Below are 22445 nucleotides of genomic sequence, written 5' to 3'. Positions count from 1 at the left end.
GTTTCTGGGATGTGTTATGTCATCATGATCTATTTATACTTTTTATACATTATTGGATTTCATTTGCTGAATTTGCTTGATTTAACAAACTAGTTTGATTTGATTTTTTTGAGAATTTTTACATCTGTATTATGAGGGACATTTGTCTATTATTTTCTTGCGATACCTTTTGTCTGATTTTGTTATCATAGTAATCCTGGCCTTATAGAATGAATTAGAAAGTGTTCCCTCTTCAATTTTCTACAATAGTACATGTGGAATTATTACTTTGTACTTAAATGTTTAGTAGAGTTTACCAGTAAAGCCATCTGGGGCTCATATTTTTTTTAGGAAGGTTTTAAACTACAAATGGAGTTTCTTTAACAGATACATATAGGGTTATCTAGATAATCTATTCTGTTTTGAGTGAGCTGTAGTAGATTGTGTTTTAAGGAATTTGACCATTTCATTTAAGTTGTTGGGTTTATTAGCCTGTATAAAAGTAGCCTGGGGTCCTGACTGGTTCAGTCAGTAGAGCATGTGACTCTTGATCTCAGGGTTATAAATTCAAGACCCACTTTGGCTGTAGAGATTACTTAAAGTCTTATCAGAATGAATAAAATAAATGTAGTATTAGCCTTTTGGTATCCATAGAATCTATAGTGATGTCATTTGTCTCATACTTGATATTAATAATTTGTATTCTTTTTTTTTTTTCGTGATCAGTCCAGCTAGATGATTTATCAAGTTTACTGATCTTTTCAAAGAACCAGCTTTTGGTTTCATTGATTTTTTTTTTTCCTGTTTTTATACTTTCTATACTATTGATTTATGCTTTGATTTAAAAATAAATATTTTTTAAGTACATTTATTTATTTTGGGAGAGCACAAACCAGGGAGGGACAGAGAGAGGGAGAATCCTGAGTAGGCTCCATGCTGTCAGCTGACCAAGGGCTCCATCTCATGAAACTGTGAGATCATGACCTGAACAGAAGTCAAGGGTCAACACTTAGTGGGTTTGAGCCACCCAGGTGCCCCTATGCATTGATCTTTAATGTTTCCTTTCCTCTGTTTATATTGGACTTAATATATTCTTTCTTTCCATTTCTGTAGGTGAATGCTGGGTTCATTGATTGTGATCTTCTTTCCTAAAATTAGAGCATTTAGTATCATAAATTTACCAGTAAGCACTGCTTTAACAACGTCAAGCACATTCTGGTGCTACAAGTTTTATTCCATTCAAAACACTTTCTGGGGCGCCTGGGTGGTTCAGTCAGTTAGGCATCCTACTCTTGATTTGGGCTCAGGTCATGATCTCACCATTTGCAAGATTGAGCCCCATGTTGGGCTCTGTGCTGACAGCATGGAGCCTTGGGATTTTCTCTCACCCCTCCCCTGCATGCACGTGCGCGCACTCTCTCAAAATAAATAAACTTGGAAAAAAGTCAGATAATTTTATGTATACTTTAAAACAAAACCAAATAGGGGTGCCTGGGTGGCTCAGTCAGTTAAGGTCATGATCTCATAGTTCGTGAGTTCAAGCCCCGCATTGGGCTCTGTGCTGACAGCTCAGAGCCTGGAGCCTGCTTCAGATTCTGCATCTCCCTCTCTCTCTGTTCTTCCCCTGCTCGCTGTCTGTCTCTCAAAATAAATAAACATTAGAATTTTTTTTTAATTTTTTAAACTTTTTTTAAAATTAAAAAAATAAAATAAAACAAAACCAAATAAATAACGTTTCCCTGCCTTATTTTTCTTTGGTTTCTAACTCCTGTCCAAAGGCAGTCTTTTTAAATTTTAAGCTATTTCTGTTTTTTTCTATATTTTCCCATATTTATTTCCATATTTTTAAATAACATTTATGCTGTTCTTTCTTGATTTTTCAGTGTAGAGATTTGTTTACTGACTTACACTATGGAAGATTAGAATGTGGCTTTCTTAAATCTCTCCTCCCCAGATAGAAGAATTAGATGTGATATCAGATTAGGTCATATAAATGACTAGTCTAGATTTAAGTTTTTTTTATAAAACATCGTGTTGCTTTGTTATAAATTTAGATATTATTTAAAACACATATATAGTAGGGTATATTTAAAATTTTAAATGTTTTCACATTGGCTTTTTTAGAAGTTTTTATTTATTCATTTATTTAAGCAGTCTGCATCCAACATGGGGTTCAAATTCATGACCCATGGATGAAGAGTCATGTGCTATTCTGACTCAGCCAGTCTCTTGATTTTTTTAATAATTAAGAAAATTATTTTATTGATTAATTTTTAAAATCTTTAATTCCGTATAGTTAACATGCAGCATTCTATTATTTTCAGGTGTACAATATAATGATTTGACAACTCTATACATTACCCAGTGCTCGTCATGATAAGTGTGCTCCTAACCCCCACGTGTTTTACCCATCCCCCCACCCACCTCCCTCTGGTAACCGTCAGCTTGTTCTCCATACTTAAGAGTCTGTTTTTTGGGTTGTCTCTTTTTCTTTCTTTCTTTGTTTTGTTTGTTAAATTCTACATATGCATGAGATGATACTTGTCTTTCTCTGACACACTTATTTTACTTAGCCTTATACTCTCTATCTAAATCCATGGTGTTGCAGATAGCAAGATTTTATTTAATTTTATTTTTTTATGGCTGAATAATGCCACATCTTCTTTACCCATCTGTCTATCAATGGACACTTGGACTGTTTCCATAATTTGGCTATTGTAAATAATGCTGCAGTAAACATAGGGGTGCATGTATCTTTTCGAATTAGTATATTCGTATTCTGTGGGTAAATGTTCAGTAGTGGAAATACAGGATCATATGGGAGTTTTATTTTTTTTTAATTTTTAAGTTTTAATTTCTATGTGTTAACATGCTTATTAATACAGACTTTATTTTTTAGGTTTATTTTTTAGCGAGAGAGAGAATGGGGGAGGGTGAGAGAGAGAGAGAAAGAGAGAGCAAAGAAAGAGAGCCAAGCAGGCTCCATGCTGTTGATGCAGAGCCAGACACAGGACTTGACCCCACAAACTGTGAGATCGTGACCTGAGCAGAAATCAAGAATCAGATGCTTAATCAACAGTGCCCCTCAAGCACGCCTAATGCAGACTTTAATCTGATAAAGTCTGCCCCCAGTCAGACTGTTGATTGTTTCCATTTGTAATTGGTTAAATCAGAGAAAAATTTTAAATTACTTTTGAATATATGTCATCAAAAATAAATATTCACTTAATGTGATCGTATCTGTTTTATGATATCAAAACGTTTTTTCCTCCCCAAGTAAAGATTCTAATATAAATACAAGATTCCTTTGAATGAGGGGCGCCTGGGTGGCTTAGTCGGTTGAGCGTCCGACTTTCGCTTAGGTCATGATCTCGCGGTTCGTGGGTTCGAGCCCCGCGTCGGGCTCTGTGCTGACTGCAAGCTCAGAGCCTGGAGGCTGTTTTCAGAGTCTGTCACTCCCTCTCTCTCTGACCCTCCCCTGCTCATGCTGTCTCTCTCTCTCTCTCTCCTAGAAATAAATAAAACATTAAAAAAAAAGATTCCTTTGAATGAAAAAAATAGATGCCTTCTCAACCATTGAGCTTATAAAACAGTATGGGGGATTGCTACCGGCACACTTGCTGTAAGAGGAAAGTATGTCCAATGAAAAGGAAATTTAAAATATGACGTTAGACTTGTACGAAAAATTTAGCAAGGCTTTTACTTCATTTACTTTTAACTTTTCCATAAATACCAAAAAAGACATTGGACAGTTCATATTGAAACTTAGAAAAATTTCTTTTTCCATAAAGCAAACTTATACATTCTCTTTCCTTGTGGCTTCTTCTTCTAGGCCCCATCCACTCTGCTAAAGAGCTATTGGGTTCTTCCAGATTTTCAGTTAGGTAGTTTCCAAGCCGACTGGGCTTTCTAGGTACATAGTTCCTGCTCAGGGTTTTCTAGTCCACTTGTCCAACTCTGAAAGCATCTCGGCCCGTTCGTGTTCCACGTGCTTTGTTCATGGGACAGGTAGAACTTTGAGAAGCATGGTGTCCCCCAGTGTGCACTGCTGAAGAGCATTGTACGCAAAGTAGGTTTTTCACTGATTAAAATACTTTAATAAATAGGGATCCAAAACAAGCCTGGTCCCTGTCACCGTAACTTGTTTTTGCATTGTGTTGCTGTTCCAGTCACCTTCCCCACTGACATTATGTGGCTTTGGTCACCTCCCGGCTCTCCTTTCCTGGCACGTGTTCTGGTAGTTCTATTTTTAATATTTTGAGGAACCTCGCAACTGTTTTCCACAGCAGCTACACCAGTTTGTAGTCCCACCAACAGTGCGTGAGGATTCCTTTTTCCTCCACATTCTTGCCAACAACCTGTTGATTCCTGTGTTGATTTTAGCCATTCTGACAGGTGTGAGGTGACATCTCATTGTAATTCTGATTTGCATTTCCCTGATGATGAGTGATGTTGAGCATCTTTTCATGTCTCTTGGCCATCTGGATGTCTTCTTTGGAAAAGTATCTATTTGTGTTTGCTGCCCATTTTTAATTGGATTATTTGTTTTTCATTATCAGTTAATTTTTTAATGTTTTTTAATGTTGTTATTTGTTTATGAGAGAGAGAAAGACAGAGTGTGAACAGGGAGGGGCAGAGAGAGAGACACAGAATCTGAAGCAGGCTTCAGGCTCAGAGCTGTCAGCACAGAGCCCAACGTGGGGCTTGAACTCGTGAACCATCAGATCATGACCTGAGCTGAAGTCAGATCCTTTACCGACTGAGCCCACTGAGGCACCTCTATCAGTTAATTATTTAACTAAATCTGAAGAGATGATGATCAGTCATGAATATTTGGAAAAGAATTTCTGACACAATTTATGACAAATACATATGTTTAAGGAAATGTATGGAATAATTTTCAGAGCTTACATAGTTTATTAATTAATAGCTTATATTAGCTATTGTAATTATAAACATGATATTTTAAAAATTAAAAATGGGAGCACCTGTGTGGCTCACTTGGTTAAGTGTCCAACTTTGGCTTAGGTCATGGCCTCACGGTTTGTGAGTTCAAGCCCTACATCAGGCTCTCTGCTGTCAGCATGGGGCCTGCTTCAGATCCTCTGTCTCCCCCCTCCCTCAAAAATAAACATATACAAAAATTAAAAATGACTTTTCAGCTGCTCAGTATAAAGATGCCAAAAGTTGTATATATGACTTAGCTTATTTAAAGTTTTCCATTATGTATTTCTTGATTGCACAGTGTTGTTTCTCTTTCCAGTTGATTTCACAGTAGGAAATTAAGTAGGTGTTTGTTTTTAACTTAGAGAAATAACTGTTGTGGTTAAAATTAAACTGTTTCCGATGCTCCTAATAAAGAAAGGTGCTTAGGTGGTTTCTACTAAAGTACTCTAATTCACTGTTTAAATTTAAACTTAGCAAGCATAATTCTTCAATTTATCATTAATCAAAAATTACTAGTCAGGCTTTTGCCTAAGAAAGATAAATATGATCCCAGTAATTTTTGTACTAGAGGCAAACTGCATCCTGTTCTTGTTTTCCTATCTGGGACCCAGTTCTGGCCTTCCCTCGGTGGAGTTAATGGAAAGCAAAGGAAGGGTTGAGATGCTCCAGTCTGAACTCTCGCACAATCGTCCCTACAATCACAGAATGTAAAGAGGTAGCAGGAACTGTTTTTAGACATCAGTTGTTTTAATTATAAGACAGGATGAAGGTAATGGAGGTGATAAGTGACTTGGCTAAGATTGCACAGCAGGTGGCTTGCTTCAACAGATGACACTCATTACTCCTGATTTCCAGGCAAAGATGCTTTCCACTGTACCCAGGCCTTCAAAGATTAACCTTCATATCAAAGTTTTGCCAATTATGAAAATTTATTTTAGTTAATACAGTGTGTGAGTTGAATCTATTGTAGGAATGTTTGTGTGTGTGTATGTGTGTATATATATAATCAGAAGTTATCTGTTTGTTTCATGTTAGTATATTTGTCCATTAAAACATGTATAATTTTATTTTTTAAAGTTTGAGACAAAGAATGCACATGCACAAGCAGGGGAGGGGCACAGAGAAGGGGAGAGAGAGAACTCCAAGAGGTTCCACACTGTCAGCACAGAGCCTGACGTGGGGCTTGAACTCATGAACCATGAGATCATGACTTAGGCCAAAATCCCAAGTTGGACGCTTAACCAACTGAGCCACCCCAAAGCTTGAATAATTAAAAAAAAATTTTTTTAATGTTTTATTTATATCTGAGAGAGAGAAACAGCGTGAACAGGGGAGGGTCAGAGAGAGAGGGAGATACAGAATCTGAAACAGGCTCCAGGCTCTGAGCTGGCTGTCAGCACAGAGCCCGACGGGGGACTCAAACCCACAAACCATGAGATCATGACCTGAGCTGAAGCCAGATATTTAACCGACTGAGCCACCCAGGTGCCCCTAAAACTTGAATGATTTAAAAAATGGAAATATAATTAAGATAATCAGACATCTTTTTTTAAAAAAAAAATATTAATTTTGTTGTAACTCTTGAGTAGATCGTATAATTACATGTTTCAAAAATCAAAACTACAAAATTGTGTATTTAGAGGAATCTAAACTGCTACCCCTGCCTCCTCCTGCCATGTCTGTGTCCACTGCTGACCTGTATAGGTACCAGTTTTAGTGGTTGCTTTTTATCCTTTGGGTGTTTCTTCATGCAAATATGTATGTATTACCAAATAAAAATATTATGTATTTTCATTCCATGCTCCAGTTTGCTTACACAAAAGATAGGATATTGTGTATATTATCTTACATTAAAATTTTTTTATTATTAAAAAAATTTTTAATGTTTATTTTTGAGAGAGGAGAGAGTACAAGGAAGAGAGGGGCAGAGAGAGAGAGAAACACAGAATCTGAAGCAGGCTCCAGGCCCTGAACTGTCTGTGCAGAGCCTGATGCGGGGCTTGAACCTACAAACTGTGAGATTGTGTGAGCCACCCAGGTGCCCCTTCCCTTTTCTTGATCCTGCTTTAAAAAAATTTTTTTTTTTTAGCTTAGAGATATTTCCATGTATGTACACTTAAAGATCTTCTTTATTTAAAATCAAACAATCATAAAATGTTCTGTTGTGTAGCTGTTCCATAATTTAACCAGCCTCGTGTTGCTGCCCCTTGGATGGTTTGCACGCTGCAGCAATGAAAACAGCACTGCAGTGCGTAACTTACACATACACAGGGTGTGGGCAGGGGTGGTTGGTTGCCAGAAGTAAGATTGCTGGATCTGTGGCTAAATGCGTCTGTGGGAGGTGACCATGGCAGGGCTCCCCTCCGGAGCATGGTAACATTCGGCATTCCCGCCAGCCAGACATGAAAGTGCTAGTTTCCTCTCCGCGCTACCAACAGAGTATGTTACCAGTCTTTTGAATTTTCACCAGTCTCATAGATGAAAACTGGAATCTGAATATAGTGTTTAATTTGTATTCTGAGCAAGATGAGTATCCTTTTAAATATTTGAGGGCTTTTGATTCTCTGTGAGCTGACTCTGTATTCTCCATTTTTCTTTTGGGTTGTTTGTCTTTTTCTTCCATTTGTAAGAGTTCTTTAAAGAGTAGGGAAGATTAATCCTTTGTCTCTGATATGAGTTAGAAAGGCTTTTTTTAGTTGTGATAGTGGCTTTTTGCCACATAGCAACTTTTTTGTTGTTGCTGTTTTTATGAAGTTGAATTTTCCAGTCTTTTTAAAATGACTTCAGAACTTTGAACCATTGTTAGAAAGGTCTTCTTTAGGGGTTCCGAGCTGGTTCAGCCGATAGAGCATGCAGCTCTTGATCTTGGGGTTGTGAGTTTGAGCTCCACATTGGGTATGGAGCCTACCTAAAAAAAATTTTTTTAATTAAAAAAAAAATGAGGAAGGTCTTTCCTTACTCCAAAGGTATGAAGGCATTTGCCCATTTTTTTAAGTTTATGTATTTATTTTGAGAGACAGAACAGGGGAGGGACAGAGAGAGAGGGAGAGAGAATGCCAAGCAGGCTCTGAGTTGTCAGCACAGAGCCCAAAGCGGGGCTCAACCCCACAAACAGATCCTGGCCTGAGTCGAAGTCCAATGCTTACCTGACTGAGCCACCCAGGTGCCCCCATATTTTATTCTAGTACCTACACAATTACATTTTCTATATGTAAATCATGTATGCCACTTCTGTCTTATAATTGGTTTCTTGATTTATGGTGTTTTAAGCTTCACTTTTCACATAATTTGGAATTTATGGATTTTCTCTGCTCCCTCAAGTCACTAAACATGTTGTCTATGTGGGATGTTTGTGTGTAGACTAGATATTAATTCTCCTTCTTGCTCTGTATGATTTTTAGAAATGGGAAAGTTTAGTTAATTGTGCTGCTTCCAAAAATGGAACCTTCTAGATTTTAATGTTTATCTATACAAAACATAGTAATTTGGTGTTTTAAATTAGAGAAGGGGATGCCTGGGAGGCTCCGTCAGTTAGTCATCTGACTCTTGTTTTCTGCGTGGGTTTGTGAGTTCGAGCCCCACTTTGGGCTCTGTGCTGGCAGTGTGGAGCCTGCCTGGGATTCTGTCTGTCTGTCTCTCTCTGCCTCTCTCTCTCTCAAAATAAATACGTAAACTTAAAAAAAAAAATAAATTGGAGAAGGAAAGCTGAAGCTTATATAGGTAAAGTTCTAAAATCTTAAATTGGAACACCACGTTTGTTTTGCAGTAGTACAGTTTTGTTAAAATCAGCACATTGGTTATCTTCTCAGCTTTCAGGACAAAACAGTGCTTAGCGTCTCTGAAATCTTAGGATGCAGAAGAGTCGAGGGAGAGATGATTGTGCCCAACTTTATCACCTTTGTCCAGGTTTCTAATGTTTTTCAGGTTGTATTTAATTGAGTGGTTGCTGTGGAGATTTTGTGTTTCAGGGGCAAAAGTACTTGAGATAAAGCTGGAGTTGAAAGGGTTGAAAGGTAATTATCACTTGGGGTCAAGACTATAGAACAAGCATAAAAACTCCTTTGTCTCAATAGTCCATTCCACTTACTCTTCCCTTTCTTCAGGGGCTGTTAAAGTGCAAAGGAATAGGAGAAGATTTTGCTGTTCAGGATTATTTGCTATTGAATTTCATTGTAACCAGATCAATAACACTTTGTTACTTGGCCCATCATGGAAATAGCTTTGTTACAGTGACTATTAAGCTATGGTGTATTTCACAGAAATGGTTTCTAATTGTCTATTGTGAAAGGCAAGGAAACTGTTACTAGTGAGGAAAGAAGTAAAGTTACATTTGTATCCTCCCAGCACTTAACCCAGAACCTGTGATATATCAGGTGAGCTGTAAAATTAAAAGTGACTAAACCCAAATGGGAAATAGGCAGGAATTCCAAAGTGTGCATTGAAACTGTTTGAAACTAGTATTACCACATTAAGTACAGATACTTACAGAATTTTCCAAACATGAGAAATAAAACTTCAAACACAGTTCATGTTTCATATAGTATTAGATTGGATGATTTTAAACTACCATATCTACCACTATATATTTTTGTCACTTATGTCTATTACTACTACGAACCTACACTGCTTCTAACAATATCTTACTTAGATTTAAATTTCTTACATGATACGTAGTTACTAGTATTATTTATTATTGAAAGGTAGTAGTTGGAATTTTTTTCAGCCTTATTCTGATCATTTTCTGCCAATAGGAATTTTTAATGAATGGATTGACTTGTATTTTTTTTCTGGTTGTTGTTAAGAAGGTACTTGCTAGGAGAAATTGAGTTTTTGTTACTCTGTATACTCCATGGGTGTTAGCTGATTTTTCTCAGCTTGTGGCTCGTTAACCATTATTTATATTTTTTAACTTTTTTAAATGTTTATTTGAGAGAGAGTGAGTATGAGTGGNAGAGGGGGGGGGGGGGGGGGGGGGGGGGGGAGAGAATCCCCAGCAGACTGTTGCTGAGTGGATCTCAGTGTTGGGGTGTGATCCCACAAACTATGAGATCATGACCTGAGCCGAATTTAAGAGTTGGATGCTCAAATGACTGAGCTACACGGATGTCCTGATGTATGTGTGTGTGTGTGTGTGTGTGTGTATTTTTTTTTTTTTAATTTTAAGGTAATCTCTATGCCAAACGTGGGACTTAAATTCATGACCCTGAGATTAAGAGTAGCATCCTTCAGGGGCACCTCAGTGGCTCAGTCAATTAACCACCCGACTTTGACTCAGGTCATGATCTCACAGTTCATGGGTTTGAGCCCCACATTCAGCTCTATGCTGACAGCTCAGAGTCTGGAGCCTGCTTTAGATTCTGTGTCTCCCTCTCTCTCTCTGCCTCTCCCCAGCTCATGCACGCTATCTCTCTGTCTCTCTCTCTCTGCCTCTTTTTCAAAAGTAAACAGTTTTTTTAAAAGGTATTAAAAATAAAGTAGCAAGCTCCACCGACTAAGCCAACCTCACATACCATTATAATGATAACAAAAATGATAGGTGTTAAGTGCAAGTAACTTGAGGAGATAGAGTCTTTTAGTGTCCGACTTCCCCCTGGTTCAGAGAGAGTGGTATAAAGCTAGCACAGAGCAAAAGAGTCTAAGAATTAACAACCTTGATTCATCTTAGGGGGATGGTTTCATCTGCAGGTGGCACAAAACAGAACATTAGCAGTTGATTCTCTGCATTGATGTTTCAGGGTAGAACTTCAGTCTTTAGAAAGATTTTCATTTAGCCTTGGACTAATTTCGGGTTTCATGGTCAGCAGCTGTGTTGCGGTGCATTAAGTTGAAGGGCAGTTGTTGCTGTTTAGAGAACACCAGGACTCTTGTCATCCATTTGGTTTTAGGACTGCAAGTGTGGCCCACTGCAGAAGTTAAAGATTGCTCTAATAAGATTAGTAACTTCCCTGGCTACTAGATATTACGCTTATTAGTTCTGTGTAGCTAGATTTTTGGCTGCCAGAATAGGTTGCTTACAATTAAAAATTAACTAGATGGTGGTAAAGTGGATGGATCTAGTCACGCAAACCTGGGTCAGGACCAGATTCTGCCTCCTCCTAGCTCTGTGTGACTTTGGGCAAGTTATTTGACCTCTTTAACCAAGCTTTCTCACGTGTTAAATGAATGTAATAATACTGCCTTTGTCACAGGCCCGAAGATTAACCTTGTACCTGGTGCGTAGTAAGCACTCAAAGATTGTAGCTATTAGCAATAGATCTGTTATAAGGCCTAATTGGTGTCTTATTAAATATACTGTGCTTCACTGAGTCTGAGAATCCAATGGTTGTAATTGACTGTACCATTAAATTATGTACTAATAAGAAATTATCATACATAGATGGCCCATTAGATTTTATCTGGGACCTACAGTTTGCCTTTGGGATTGATCACCTTTTGGGTTTGAATCCTGATGAATCTTTTGCTTCCCACCCTCTATACTCTCTCCTCTGGTTCTCAACCTCCTCAAGTTCAAATCTGCTGCCCTTTTTAGCTCCCATGGAATTGTTTTGTATCTGCTTCCTTACTAATCTACCTTAAAATTAAAAAAAATACATTCTGTCAATTTTTTATTAAAAGCAATATACTTTAGGGGCGCCTGGGTGGCTTAGTCGGTTAAGCGTCCGACTTTCGCTTAGGTCATGATCTCACGGTTCGTGGGTTTGAGCCCCGCGTTGGGCTCTGTGCTGACTGCCGGCTCAGAGCCTGGAGCCTGTTTCAGTCTGTGACTCCCTCTCTCTCTGCCCCTCCCCTGCTCACGCTGTCTCTCTCTCTCTCCTAGAAATAAATAAAACATTTAAAAAAAAAAAAAAGCAATATACTTTAGGGGCACCTGGCTGGCTCAGTAAGTAGACCATGTGACTCTTCATCTGGGGGTCCTGAGTTCAAGCCCCACATTAGACCTAGAGCTTACTTAAAAAAAAAAAAGTGGGCATCTGGGTGGCTCAGTTGGTTATATATCCAACTTTTGATTTTGGCTCAGGTCATGACTTCAGTTTGGGGGATCGAGCTCTGTGCTGACAGCATGGAGCCTGCTTGGAATTCTCTCTCTGCCCTTCCCAGGCTTGTGCACATGCACTCTCTTTCCCTCTCTCTCTCAAAATAAATATACTTAAAACAAAACATGGAGTGCCTGGGTGGCTCAGTTGGTTAAGCGTCCAACTTCAGCTCAGCTCATGATCTCACAATTCGTGGGTTTGAGCCCCGCTTCGGGCTCTGTGCTGACAGCTAGCTCAGCCTGGAGCCTGTTTCAGATTCTGTGTCTCCTTCTCTCTCTCTGACCCTCCACTACTCATGCTGTCTCTCTCTCTTTCAGAAATAAACATTACCAAAAAAAAAAAAAACTTAAAACAAAAAGAAAGTGTTGGGGGCACTTGGGTGGCCCAGTCAGTTAAGCATCCACCTCTTGATCTCAGTTCAGGGCATGATCTCATGGTTCATGAGTTTGAACCCCAAACAGGCTCTGTGCTGATAGCTCGGAGCCTACTTGGGATTCTGTCTCTCTGTCTGCCCCTTTCCTGCTTGCACTCTCTCCTGCTCTCTCAAAATAAGTAAACTTAAATAAAAAGAAAAAAATAACGCTTTGATGTGCCAGCATAACTGCTCTAGTTTCTTGTATACTGTAGTTCTGTGTGGCATCAAATTTAGTACCTGTAAACAGACATACAAGACATTTATTACACTTGTTTTAATGTTTATTTTTTGAAAGAGAGAGTGTGAGTGAGGGAGGGGCTGAGAGAGGGGGAGACAGAATCCAAAGCAGGCTCCAGGCCCTGAGCTGTCAGGCCCTGAGCTGTCCAAGCCCTGAGCTGTCCAGGCCCTGACGCAGGGCTTGAACCCACGAACCATGAGATCACAGCCCGAGCTGAGGTCGGACACTTAACTGACTGAGTCACCCAGGCAGGCCTCCTTAGGTGTTGGGGACTTTTAATCAGCAAACAAAACTACACAAAATATGGGTGCCTGGGTGGCTCAGTTGGTTAAGCGTCTGGCTCTTGGTTTTGGCTCTGGTCATGATCTGGTGGTTTGTGTGTTCAAGCCCCGTGTCAGGCTCCGCAGCTGGCAGTGTGGAGCCTGCTTGGGATTCTCTCTGTCTCTCTCTTTCTCTTCCTCTCTTTCTCTCCCCCCCCCCACCCCTTTCCCACTCATGCTCTCTCGCAAAATAAATAAACACACGCACACACACACACACACACACACACACACACACTACTGTAGGTTACAGTAAACCAGCTAACCTAGAGTAATGGCTGCTGGAGAAATACCTGCCAGAGTACTGGGAGGGACCCAGCTGGTCTTTGTTCCAAAGCTCCTGGCTGAACACAGAAAAATCCTAATCACTCACGTTTAAATGTCTGCCAGTCTAAATTTAGATAATTAAAAAAAATATATACTCCATTTGCAGTTGCTAATAATCTATCAAATCTTCTCTCTCCCAATCCCACTTTTTACCACACACTTTATATACACATTTCTTTCAAGTACCAGTTTGGTATTTAAGTTGTTCACCCCCATTTCCAATAAGAATAAAAAGAAAATAGAGAAATGCAAAGTATACAGCTAGACAACTTACCCGAATAGAAAATATTTCCAAATAGTTGAAATAAGAGGGAAAAAAATCAGACTCCCTGCTATCAGCACAGAGCCCACTTCAGATCCTCTGTCATCCTCTCTCTCTCTCTCTTTCTGTCTCTGCCCCTCCCCCACTCACACACGCTCTCTCTCAAAAATAAATAAACATTAAAAAAATCCCTAGCATGGAAAAAATTCTAATGCTTTAACTCATATGTTAAAATATCTAAAAATGTTCAACCTAGAACAGGTAAATAGGCAAGTTACATTACTGAAAATTGTGGTAAAATACTCAGAACAAAGTTTGCAATCTGGTGGCATTCAGTGCTTTCACATTGCTGTGCAAGTATCACCACCATCCATCTCCAGAACTTTTTGTTTGTTTTTAACATTTTATTTTAAGCAATCTCTACGCCCAAAATGGGGCCCAAACTCACAACCCTGAGATCAAAAGTCACACACTCCACTGACAGAACTAGCCAGGTGCCCCTACAGAACTTTTTCAGTCATCATCTCAAACGGACAGTCTACCCATTATACCATAACCCCCATTCCCTGCTGCTGCCAGTCCCTAGTAAACCCTGTTCTATTTTCTGTTGCTGTAATTTGATTACTCTAGTTACCTCGTAGAGGATAGTTATATTGTGCTAGAAATTAAATGTTAAGAGATCAGCATGATCCCATGACCATGTCCTCTTCAGCAGGATATGGAAGAAGCAGGCATGATAATGAGGAAGGGACCTGAGATGTGCTTGAGACAGTGGAACTACGGTGGAGTGGAGTTTGTATATTTTTCTGGCTCCATCCATCTTGAAATGTTTAAATCTTTGGATTCTTTTGAATATATTTCATGAAGCAGTTAAGAATAGTTTTATTTTTCCCATTTACTTAGCCCCAATGCTGTTCACTGAGCAACTCAGTTTTTCCCTACTCATTTAAGAAACCGTTTACTTTAGGGTCGCCTGGGTGGCTTAGTCGGTTAAGCGTCCGACTTTCACTTAGGTCATGATCTCACGGTTTGTGGGTTCGAGCCCTGTGTCGGGCTCTGTGCTGACTGCCAGCTCAGAGCCTGGAGCCTATTTCAGAGTCTGTATCTCCCTCTCTCTCTGACCCTCCCCTGCTCACGCTGTCTCTCTCTCTCTCTCTCCTAGAAATAAGTAAAACATTAAAAAAAAAAAAACCGTTTACTTTAAAATTTCAAGATGTTCCATCACTAGATACATTGTCAAAGGGCAGTTTTCCCATGCAATTTCATATGACACTTGGTAAATTCAGAAATGATGGAAAAACTAAAAAGTAAACACAAAAACTCATTATCAATAATCTAAGCTCTTGGAGCACCTGGGTGGCTCAATCAGTTAAGCATCCAACTCTTGATCTCAGCTCAGGTCTTGATCTCAAGGTCATGACTTCAAGCCCTGTGTGAAGCCTACTTAAAATTAAAAAATTCTAGGCTCTTTTTTTCTTTATAAATAAGGTCTCTCAGAACAAAAATAAATAAAAGGCATCCAAATTGGTAAGGAAGAAGTAAAATTTTCCTAAAGACTCCCCCAAAAAACTACTAGCACTGATACATGAATTAGGTGAAATCGCAGGATACAAAATCATTGTACAGAAATCTGTATACACTAATAATGAAACAGCAGAAAGAGAAACTAAGAAAACAGCCCCACTGGGGCACCTGGGTGGCTCAGTCGGTTAGGTGTCTGACTTGAGCTCATGTCATGATCTCATGGTTCATGGATTTAAGCCCCGCGCCGGGCTCTGTACTGAATGCTTGCCTGGAGCCTGCTTCAAATTCTGTGTATACTTCTCTCTCTGCTCCTCCCCTGCTCACGTTGTGTCTCATCCTGTCTCTCAGAAATAAAGTAGGGGCGCCTAGGTGGCTCAGTCGGCTAGGTGGCCGACTTCAGCTCAGGTCATGATCTCAGGTCCATGGGTTCAAGGCCCACATTGGGCTCTGTGCTGACAGCTCAGAACCTAGAGCCTGCTTCGGATTCTGTGTCTCCCTCCCTCTCTGTCCCTCCCCCGCTCACATTCTGTGTGTCTCTCTCAAAAATAAACACACATTAAATTTTTTTTACTAAGTAAATATAAAAAGAAGAAAAGAAAACAACCCATTTACAATTGCACCAAAAATAATAAAATACCTAGGATAGACTGAACCAAAGAGGTGAAAGACTTGTGCTCTGAAAACTATAAAATATTGATGAAAGAAATTGAAGATGACACAAAGAAATGGAAGGGCATTCCATGTTTGTGGATTAGGAGAACAAATATTGTTAAAATGTCTATACCACCCAAAGCAATCTACAGATTTAATGCAATCCCTATCAAAATACCGACAGCAATTTTCATAGAACTACAACAAGTAATCCTCAAATTTGTGTGAAATGTTTACAAAAGACCCTGGATAGCTAAAGCAATCTTGAAAGAGAAAAACTGTAGGTATCACGATTCCAGACTTCAAGTTATATTACAAATCATAGTAATCAAAACAGTAGGGTACTCACACAAAGATAGACACACACAGATCAGTGGAACAGAATAGAAAACCTAGAAATAAACCCATAATTATATAATCAATTAATCTTCAACAAAGGAGGAAAGACTATACAGTGGGGAAAAGACAGTCTCTCCAACAAATGGTGTTGGGAAAACTGGATCACTTTCTCACACCACACACAAAAATAAACTCAAAAGGGATTAAAGACCTAAATGTGAGACCTGAAACCATAAAAGTCCTAGAAGAGAGCATAAGCAGGAGTTTCTTTGACATTGGCCATAGCAACATTTTTCTAAATATGTCTCTGAGGCAAGGGAAATCAAAAATAAACTGTTGGGACTGCGTCAAAATAAAAAGCTTTGGCACAGTGAAGGCACAGTCAACAAAACTAACAATCTAGGGAATGGGAGAAGATATTTGCAAATGACATACCCAGTAAAGGCTTAATATCCAAAATATATAAAGAACTGGTATGTACAATTCAACACCCAAAAAACAGACATACAGATGTTCCAACACACAAACTCTTTTCCCCAAAAGAGACATACAGATGGCCAACACACAAAAAGATGCTCAATGTCACTCATCATCAGGGAGTTGCAATTCAGAACTACAATGAAATCTCACCTTATACCTTGTCAGAAATGAACAACACAAGAAACAAGTGTTGGCAAGGATGAGGAGAAAAAGGAACCCTCTTGCCCCATTGGTGGGATTGCAAACTGATGCAGCTACTGTGGAAAACCTTATGGCCGTTCCCTCAAGAAGTTAAAAATAGAACTACCTTGGGATCCAGTAATAGCACTACTGGGTATAATCCAAAAGAATACAAAAACAGTAACTCAGAAGGATACATGCTCCCTTATGTTTATTGCAGTATTATTTACAGTAACCAAATCATGGAAGCAGTCCAAGTATTCACTGATAGATAAATGGATAAAGATGTGGGGTGTGTGTGCATATTGTGTATATATATGTATTATATATATACAGTACACACATGTACACATGTACAATGAAATATTCAGTTATAAAAAGATTGAAATCTTGCCATTCGCAATGACATGGAGGGAGCTAGAGAGTAAATGCTAAGTGAAATAAGTGAGTCAGAGAAAGACAAATTCATGTGTGGAATTTAAGAAAGAAAACGAAAAAAGACAAACCAAGAAAAAGACTCTTAACTACAGAGAACGAACTGATGGTGACCAGGGAGGAGGTGGATGGGGAATGAGTAAAATAGGTGATGGGATTAAAGAAAATGAATAGGGGCGCCTGGATGGCTTAGTCGGTTAAGCCTCTGACTTTCGCTTAGGTCATGGTCTCGTGGTTCGTGGGTTCGAGCCCCGCACAGGGCTCTGTGCTGACTGCCAGCTCGGAGCCTGGAGCCTCTTTCAGTCTGTGACTCCCTCTCTCTCTGACCCTCCCCTGCTCACGCTGTCTCTCTCTCTCTCCTAGAAATAAATAAAAATACTAAAAAAGATTTAAAAAAAAAAATGAATAAATAAATAAGGTCTCAATGTTTCTCTCTGTAGGAAGAAGTAAAGAACAAGAGATTCTGTTTTAACCTTTTTAATTTTATGCTAAATTTATTTTACTCTAATGGCACAGTTAACTCTTCATTTTGTTTTACTAGTTAAGAGAATATTGGCAGAAGGAAATGAAGTCAGTGTGTAATAGGCCCATTTGAGGTAGAGCCTTGGGAAACCCAGCAGGAAGAAGCCTAGTGACTGGAGAAGGCAGAGATGGGGTGCAGGTGGGGAACCTTTGCAGCGGGGCTCACCAGGTTTGTTCATAGGACTTCCCAGGAAATCTTTTTGAGCTGTGTTTGTGTGAACAGTCTAGATTAGTCCCCACCCCAAAGGCAAAATCAAATTCTGCAAATCTGTTATTTTTTTAATTAGGTATATTTTGCCATTTTAACATTTTTCAACTCATGAGGTTGAGGGGTCAATAAATACTCTCACGGTGTGGTATTTCTTATTTTCTGCTTGAGAGACATGTTCGTTTCCCCTCCTTTCCTTTTAATCTTCCTGTTTCCTTGACACACCTGCTTCTGAACTCCATCTCGTCTCTCCCTGCTGTGACAGTTCACTAGCACTTCACGGTACCTAAGCCTCTTTCAACTCTTATTTTCCACCAACTGTCAGTTGCAAAATAAGGTTGCTTTGTTTGGGAGGGGAAAGGGTAGAATCCTTCTGAACGTCTCCTTTTCCTTTGAAGCAGGAGCACTTCAGAGACAATTGAACTGCTTTTAGGTTTTTCTTACCACCCAGCTTTTGCTTCTGATAGATCCTGCCGTGAACACAGTTCTGTTGATGACATCGATTTGTTGCTATGGAAATAGTGGTAATGTCACAGATTCAGCCCAGTGACTTTACTTCAGGTTCAGGCAGGAGAAATGGGCAAGGCTTTAGGGGAGAACCTCATTAAAACTGAAAGCTATCAATTATAAGCAGGTGAAAGCTAAATAGAGCCAACCTTTCATATAATGAAAACAAAAAGTGAACCCCTGGCAAATTGACTGCATGCAGTGGAACCCCCAGCATGGATTCTGACCCATGAGAGTCTTTAACAAAATCAAAAATGTACACTCTCTCAGAGTATTTCTTCTGCTTAAGTTTAAATCTTTTAACCTGAACTATTTGCACTAAAGTTGTCTTCCTTTTGATTCTCAGGACACGGGCAGCAGCAGGTGTTCCCTTCTCCGGTCTCAGCAACCAGTCCGCCAGCCAGCAAGCCCCAGCAACAGAATGGGAGCTCAGGCATGGGTAAACTGCCGGTTGGGGACGGGTGCTAATTACGTGTATCAGGCTTCCGAATAACGTTTTGAAATTTAATCTGGGACTGACGGGAATTTTTAAAATGCCATTCATAGTAGTTGCTTCTTGCAAAGGATAATTCCAATTCTTACAGGAAAGTATCTGATTGAAAAAAATGATTAAACATAGTCTTTTAAAGCTACTTCATATGCCTGTTTTTATCAGAATGATATACTGTTCTCTGTTAATAGTTTATCTGGTGGTTTCTCACATCTTAGTTTTATATACTCTCTTGAGTTGTGAATTTACCTATCTTTTAAATTCTTGCCTTTTAACTATTTGGAATCCATTTGCTGCACTTTGCTTAGTCTCTCTCCAAGGTTCCCATTTGGGGCTCTCATGGGTGTTTATCTTACCGTGAAGATAGTATCATTTATACTGGTCATAGGTTCTGCTTCTCAGTCTCATGGGTGAGGTATCATTTCTTCCGTTAACTCTCTGCAGGAGGTCCTGAGAGGCTATAATGGAATCATTTTGTTTACTTTCTGGCCTTTGCTTTGGAACTACTATTGAAAATGATGATTTGTAGAATTTGGTTGGATTTATTTTTAGAGGTCTTTTTTTTCTGTCACAGTGTCTCATATTACCACCTCCTCTCCTCCTTTCAACTGTTAATTGTCAATTTTAAATGCTGAGATTTTAAGAAAAACAAGAGTAAGGCATCACTAATGTAGTTGTGAAGCTTTCAGGGCATGAGACTTCATTGTTCTTTGATATTTTTTATCTACCTTGCAATATCTGTCACTCTGCCCTCCATCCAGCTCCGTTTATACATGTATCAATACACAACTCTCAAATTAGGTACTGTTGAAGGAGGTAGTGGTATAGATTTACTATCTAAGGTAGTAAATAATGTAAAATTCACTTCCTCAGCCTGAAATGCAAATCATTTCCTGTTCCTCTCCTTCTTCCCACAGATTTACTTTACCAGTTGTCTGTCTTTGGCTTATATTAGCATTTATTTTTAAAAACCAGTGAATGTCTTCTAAACACATCAACTGGGTTGTGAAAGAAAAAAAGACTGGGTGTGTATTGAGGGGAAGCATGTTTTATATAACTATCTATAGTATTAGGCTATATATAGTATAGTATATATAGTATAGTATAGTATATATAGTATAGTATAGTATATATAGTATAGTATAGGCTATATATAGTATAGTATTAGGGAAGCATGTTTTATATAACTATCTTCTCTAGAAGATACTATCTATAGTATTAGGTGTAATACTATATAGGTGTGTGTATACACACACATGTATTCTGCAAAGTTCGCTTGCTTCCTTGCTTAATCTTGAGGCAACTATTATTGTTGTATGTGTAGGTCTCTCTTGGCTCCCCAGTTAGATTAGAAAATGTTAAGATCTGGGACGGTCTGTGTATGGTTTTTATTAAATGCTACAAATACTGGGGCACCTGAGTGGCTCAGTCAGGTGAGCGTTCATCTCTTGATTTTGGCTCAAGTCATGATCCCATGAGCCCTTTGTTAGGCTCCAGGCTGAGTGTGGAGCCTGCTTAGATTCTTTCTCTCTCCCTCTGCCCCTCTCCCTGGCTCGTGTGCATGCTTTCTCTCAAATTAAAAAAAAATTTTTTTATGCTACAAATACCTAGAATAGTGTCTTACAGGTTGTATAACTCAATAAGTAAATGCTGAATAATGGTAGTTTACATCTCTAGCCAAATTCCATTCTAAAGAAATGTTTTGATAGAGAAGATTTGAGGTAATTGGACTAAATTACATTTTCTGAATTTGGAGGTTGAAACTTTATAGAAACTGTATGTATAAAGGAACTCCTGTGTTCATAACCTTTAATTACCTGTTTTTTCCAAGTGCACGGTAGGCTGCTTAGGTTTGGATAAAGAGGCAGGAGAGATCTTGGTTCCCAGCCACCTGGTTATCTTGAACCAAAAACTGATTCTTGCCCTTTGCTCCCAACTAAACCCAGTTGCATAGACTTCCTGTAGACCTTTCATTCCTATAGACCAGTTGAGAACTGTGAGTTTTCTGAGGATGTTTTGAGGTAAAATATTTGTGAAAGCTATTGGTGTCCTTCCTCAGATGGTTCATCCACTGTGTCCCTTACCTCCTAGCCTTTCCTTCTACTTTTTTCTTAATGTTTATTTTTGAGAGAGAGACTGAGTGGAGGAGGGGCAGAGAGAGACACGCACAGAGTCTGAAGCAGCCCCAGGTTCTGAGCTGTCAGCACAGAGCCCAGTGCAGGGTCAAACTCATGAACAGTGTGAACATAAGCTGAGCCGAGGTCAGACGCTTAACCAACTCAGCCACCCAGGAGCCCTCCCCTTCTGCTTTTTTTTTCTTATGCATCTAGTGACTTGCCATCGGTTTGACCAGTCAAGGAAGTTGGTTGATTTTCTTTCTCTGACCTATTATCTCGCCCGTTGATACAAGAAGACAGTTAAAGAAGGATGGGCCTCAGCTGTCGGTTGAGCATCTGACTCTTGATTTCAATTCTTGATCTCACAGATTGTAGGTTTGAGCCCTGTGTCAGGCTCTGAATTGGCAGCGTGGAGCCTTCTTGGGATTCTCTTCCCCTCTCTCTGCCTCTCCCTCTCTCTCAAAATAAAATTTTAAAAAATTTAGAAAGGACAGGACTCTGAAAGAGCAGTGTCTGGACTCACTGCTGTTATTATCTTGACCTTAGTCAGAGCTTAAGCAGCAAATATAGTAGTAAATTTCTCTGTGTGCCCAGCCTTCACTCTACATCACCTTCCTAGCTGCCAGTTTTGGTCTCCAGTATCCATATCTCTTGATGGAAAGAAAGGAAAAACATGTTGCCTCTCATTTTGTATGATTCCACAAACAACACCTCAGTAATTGAGAGTCATTACAAAATTTATATAAAATTTACATAGAATAATGATTGCCTTTCTTTTGTTTGTTTTTAAAGGTCCCACTTCATCTAAGGCTTACGGTGCCTCAAAGATATTTGGAAAAGCTGGGGGTACCAGCCTAGGGAACAGTTCTGGAGGAACACAGGTCAAGGTGGTACCCATCGCCAGCCTCACACCTTACCAATCCAAGTGAGTTTTTGCATAGAGTAAGTTCAGAATGTACTTGCAGAATGATGGCAAGGGTTATGATGGGTGCTGGAGTTATGTATGTGTGAACTTCAGTGCTGTCATACATAAAGCAAGTTTCATCTTTCTTTTTTTCCTCCAGAGGAGAAGGGTACAAATTGTGGCAACCTTTAATTCTCTTAACACAAAAGAATGTCAAGAATGGGCTACTTGGGTGGCTCAGTCGGTTAAGCATCCGACTTCAGCTCAGGTCATGATCTCATGGTTCATGAGTTTTAGCCCCACATTGGGCTCTCTGCTGACAGCTCAGAGCCTGGAGCCTGTCTTCGGATTCTGTGTCTCCCTTTCTCTGTGCCTCTCCTCCGCTCGTGCTCACTCGCTCAGTCGCTCTCAAAAATAAATAAATGTTACTAAAAAACAAAAAGAATGGCAAGAAAAGCAATCTGTGGAGTTTCATTAATTTTGAAATAATTTGAATTGAAAAATATTTAATGCTTAAAGAATCCGTTAGTAAAAAATAATATTTTATCCTCAGGAGTAAAACAGAA

At 39.3% G+C, this 22445-nt stretch overlaps 1 protein-coding gene across 2 annotated transcripts in view; it reads left to right on the top strand.

Moving 5' to 3' along the window:
- RPA1 (replication protein A1) overlaps positions 1 to 22445 on the top strand; it is a 73019-nt gene that overhangs the window by 32404 nt on the left and 18170 nt on the right. The window contains exons 6-7 of one of the 2 annotated variants that reach the window (XM_077749718.1): positions 18715 to 18801; positions 21768 to 21900. In XM_077749718.1, coding sequence (XP_077605844.1) covers positions 18715 to 18801; positions 21768 to 21900 — 220 coding nt within the window. Of the gene's footprint in view, positions 1 to 18714; positions 18808 to 21767; positions 21901 to 22445 lie in introns of both variants that reach the window. The other variant, XM_077749717.1, reaches the window with a different exon arrangement.

This window comes from Crocuta crocuta, unplaced genomic scaffold (genome assembly GCF_008692635.1).
Source record: "Crocuta crocuta isolate KB4526 unplaced genomic scaffold, BGI_CrCroc_1.0 scaffold149, whole genome shotgun sequence".
Classification (NCBI taxonomy): Eukaryota; Metazoa; Chordata; class Mammalia; order Carnivora; family Hyaenidae; genus Crocuta; species Crocuta crocuta.
Note: the sequence above shows the minus strand (reverse complement) of the source record. Positions and strands in the feature narration are given on the sequence as shown.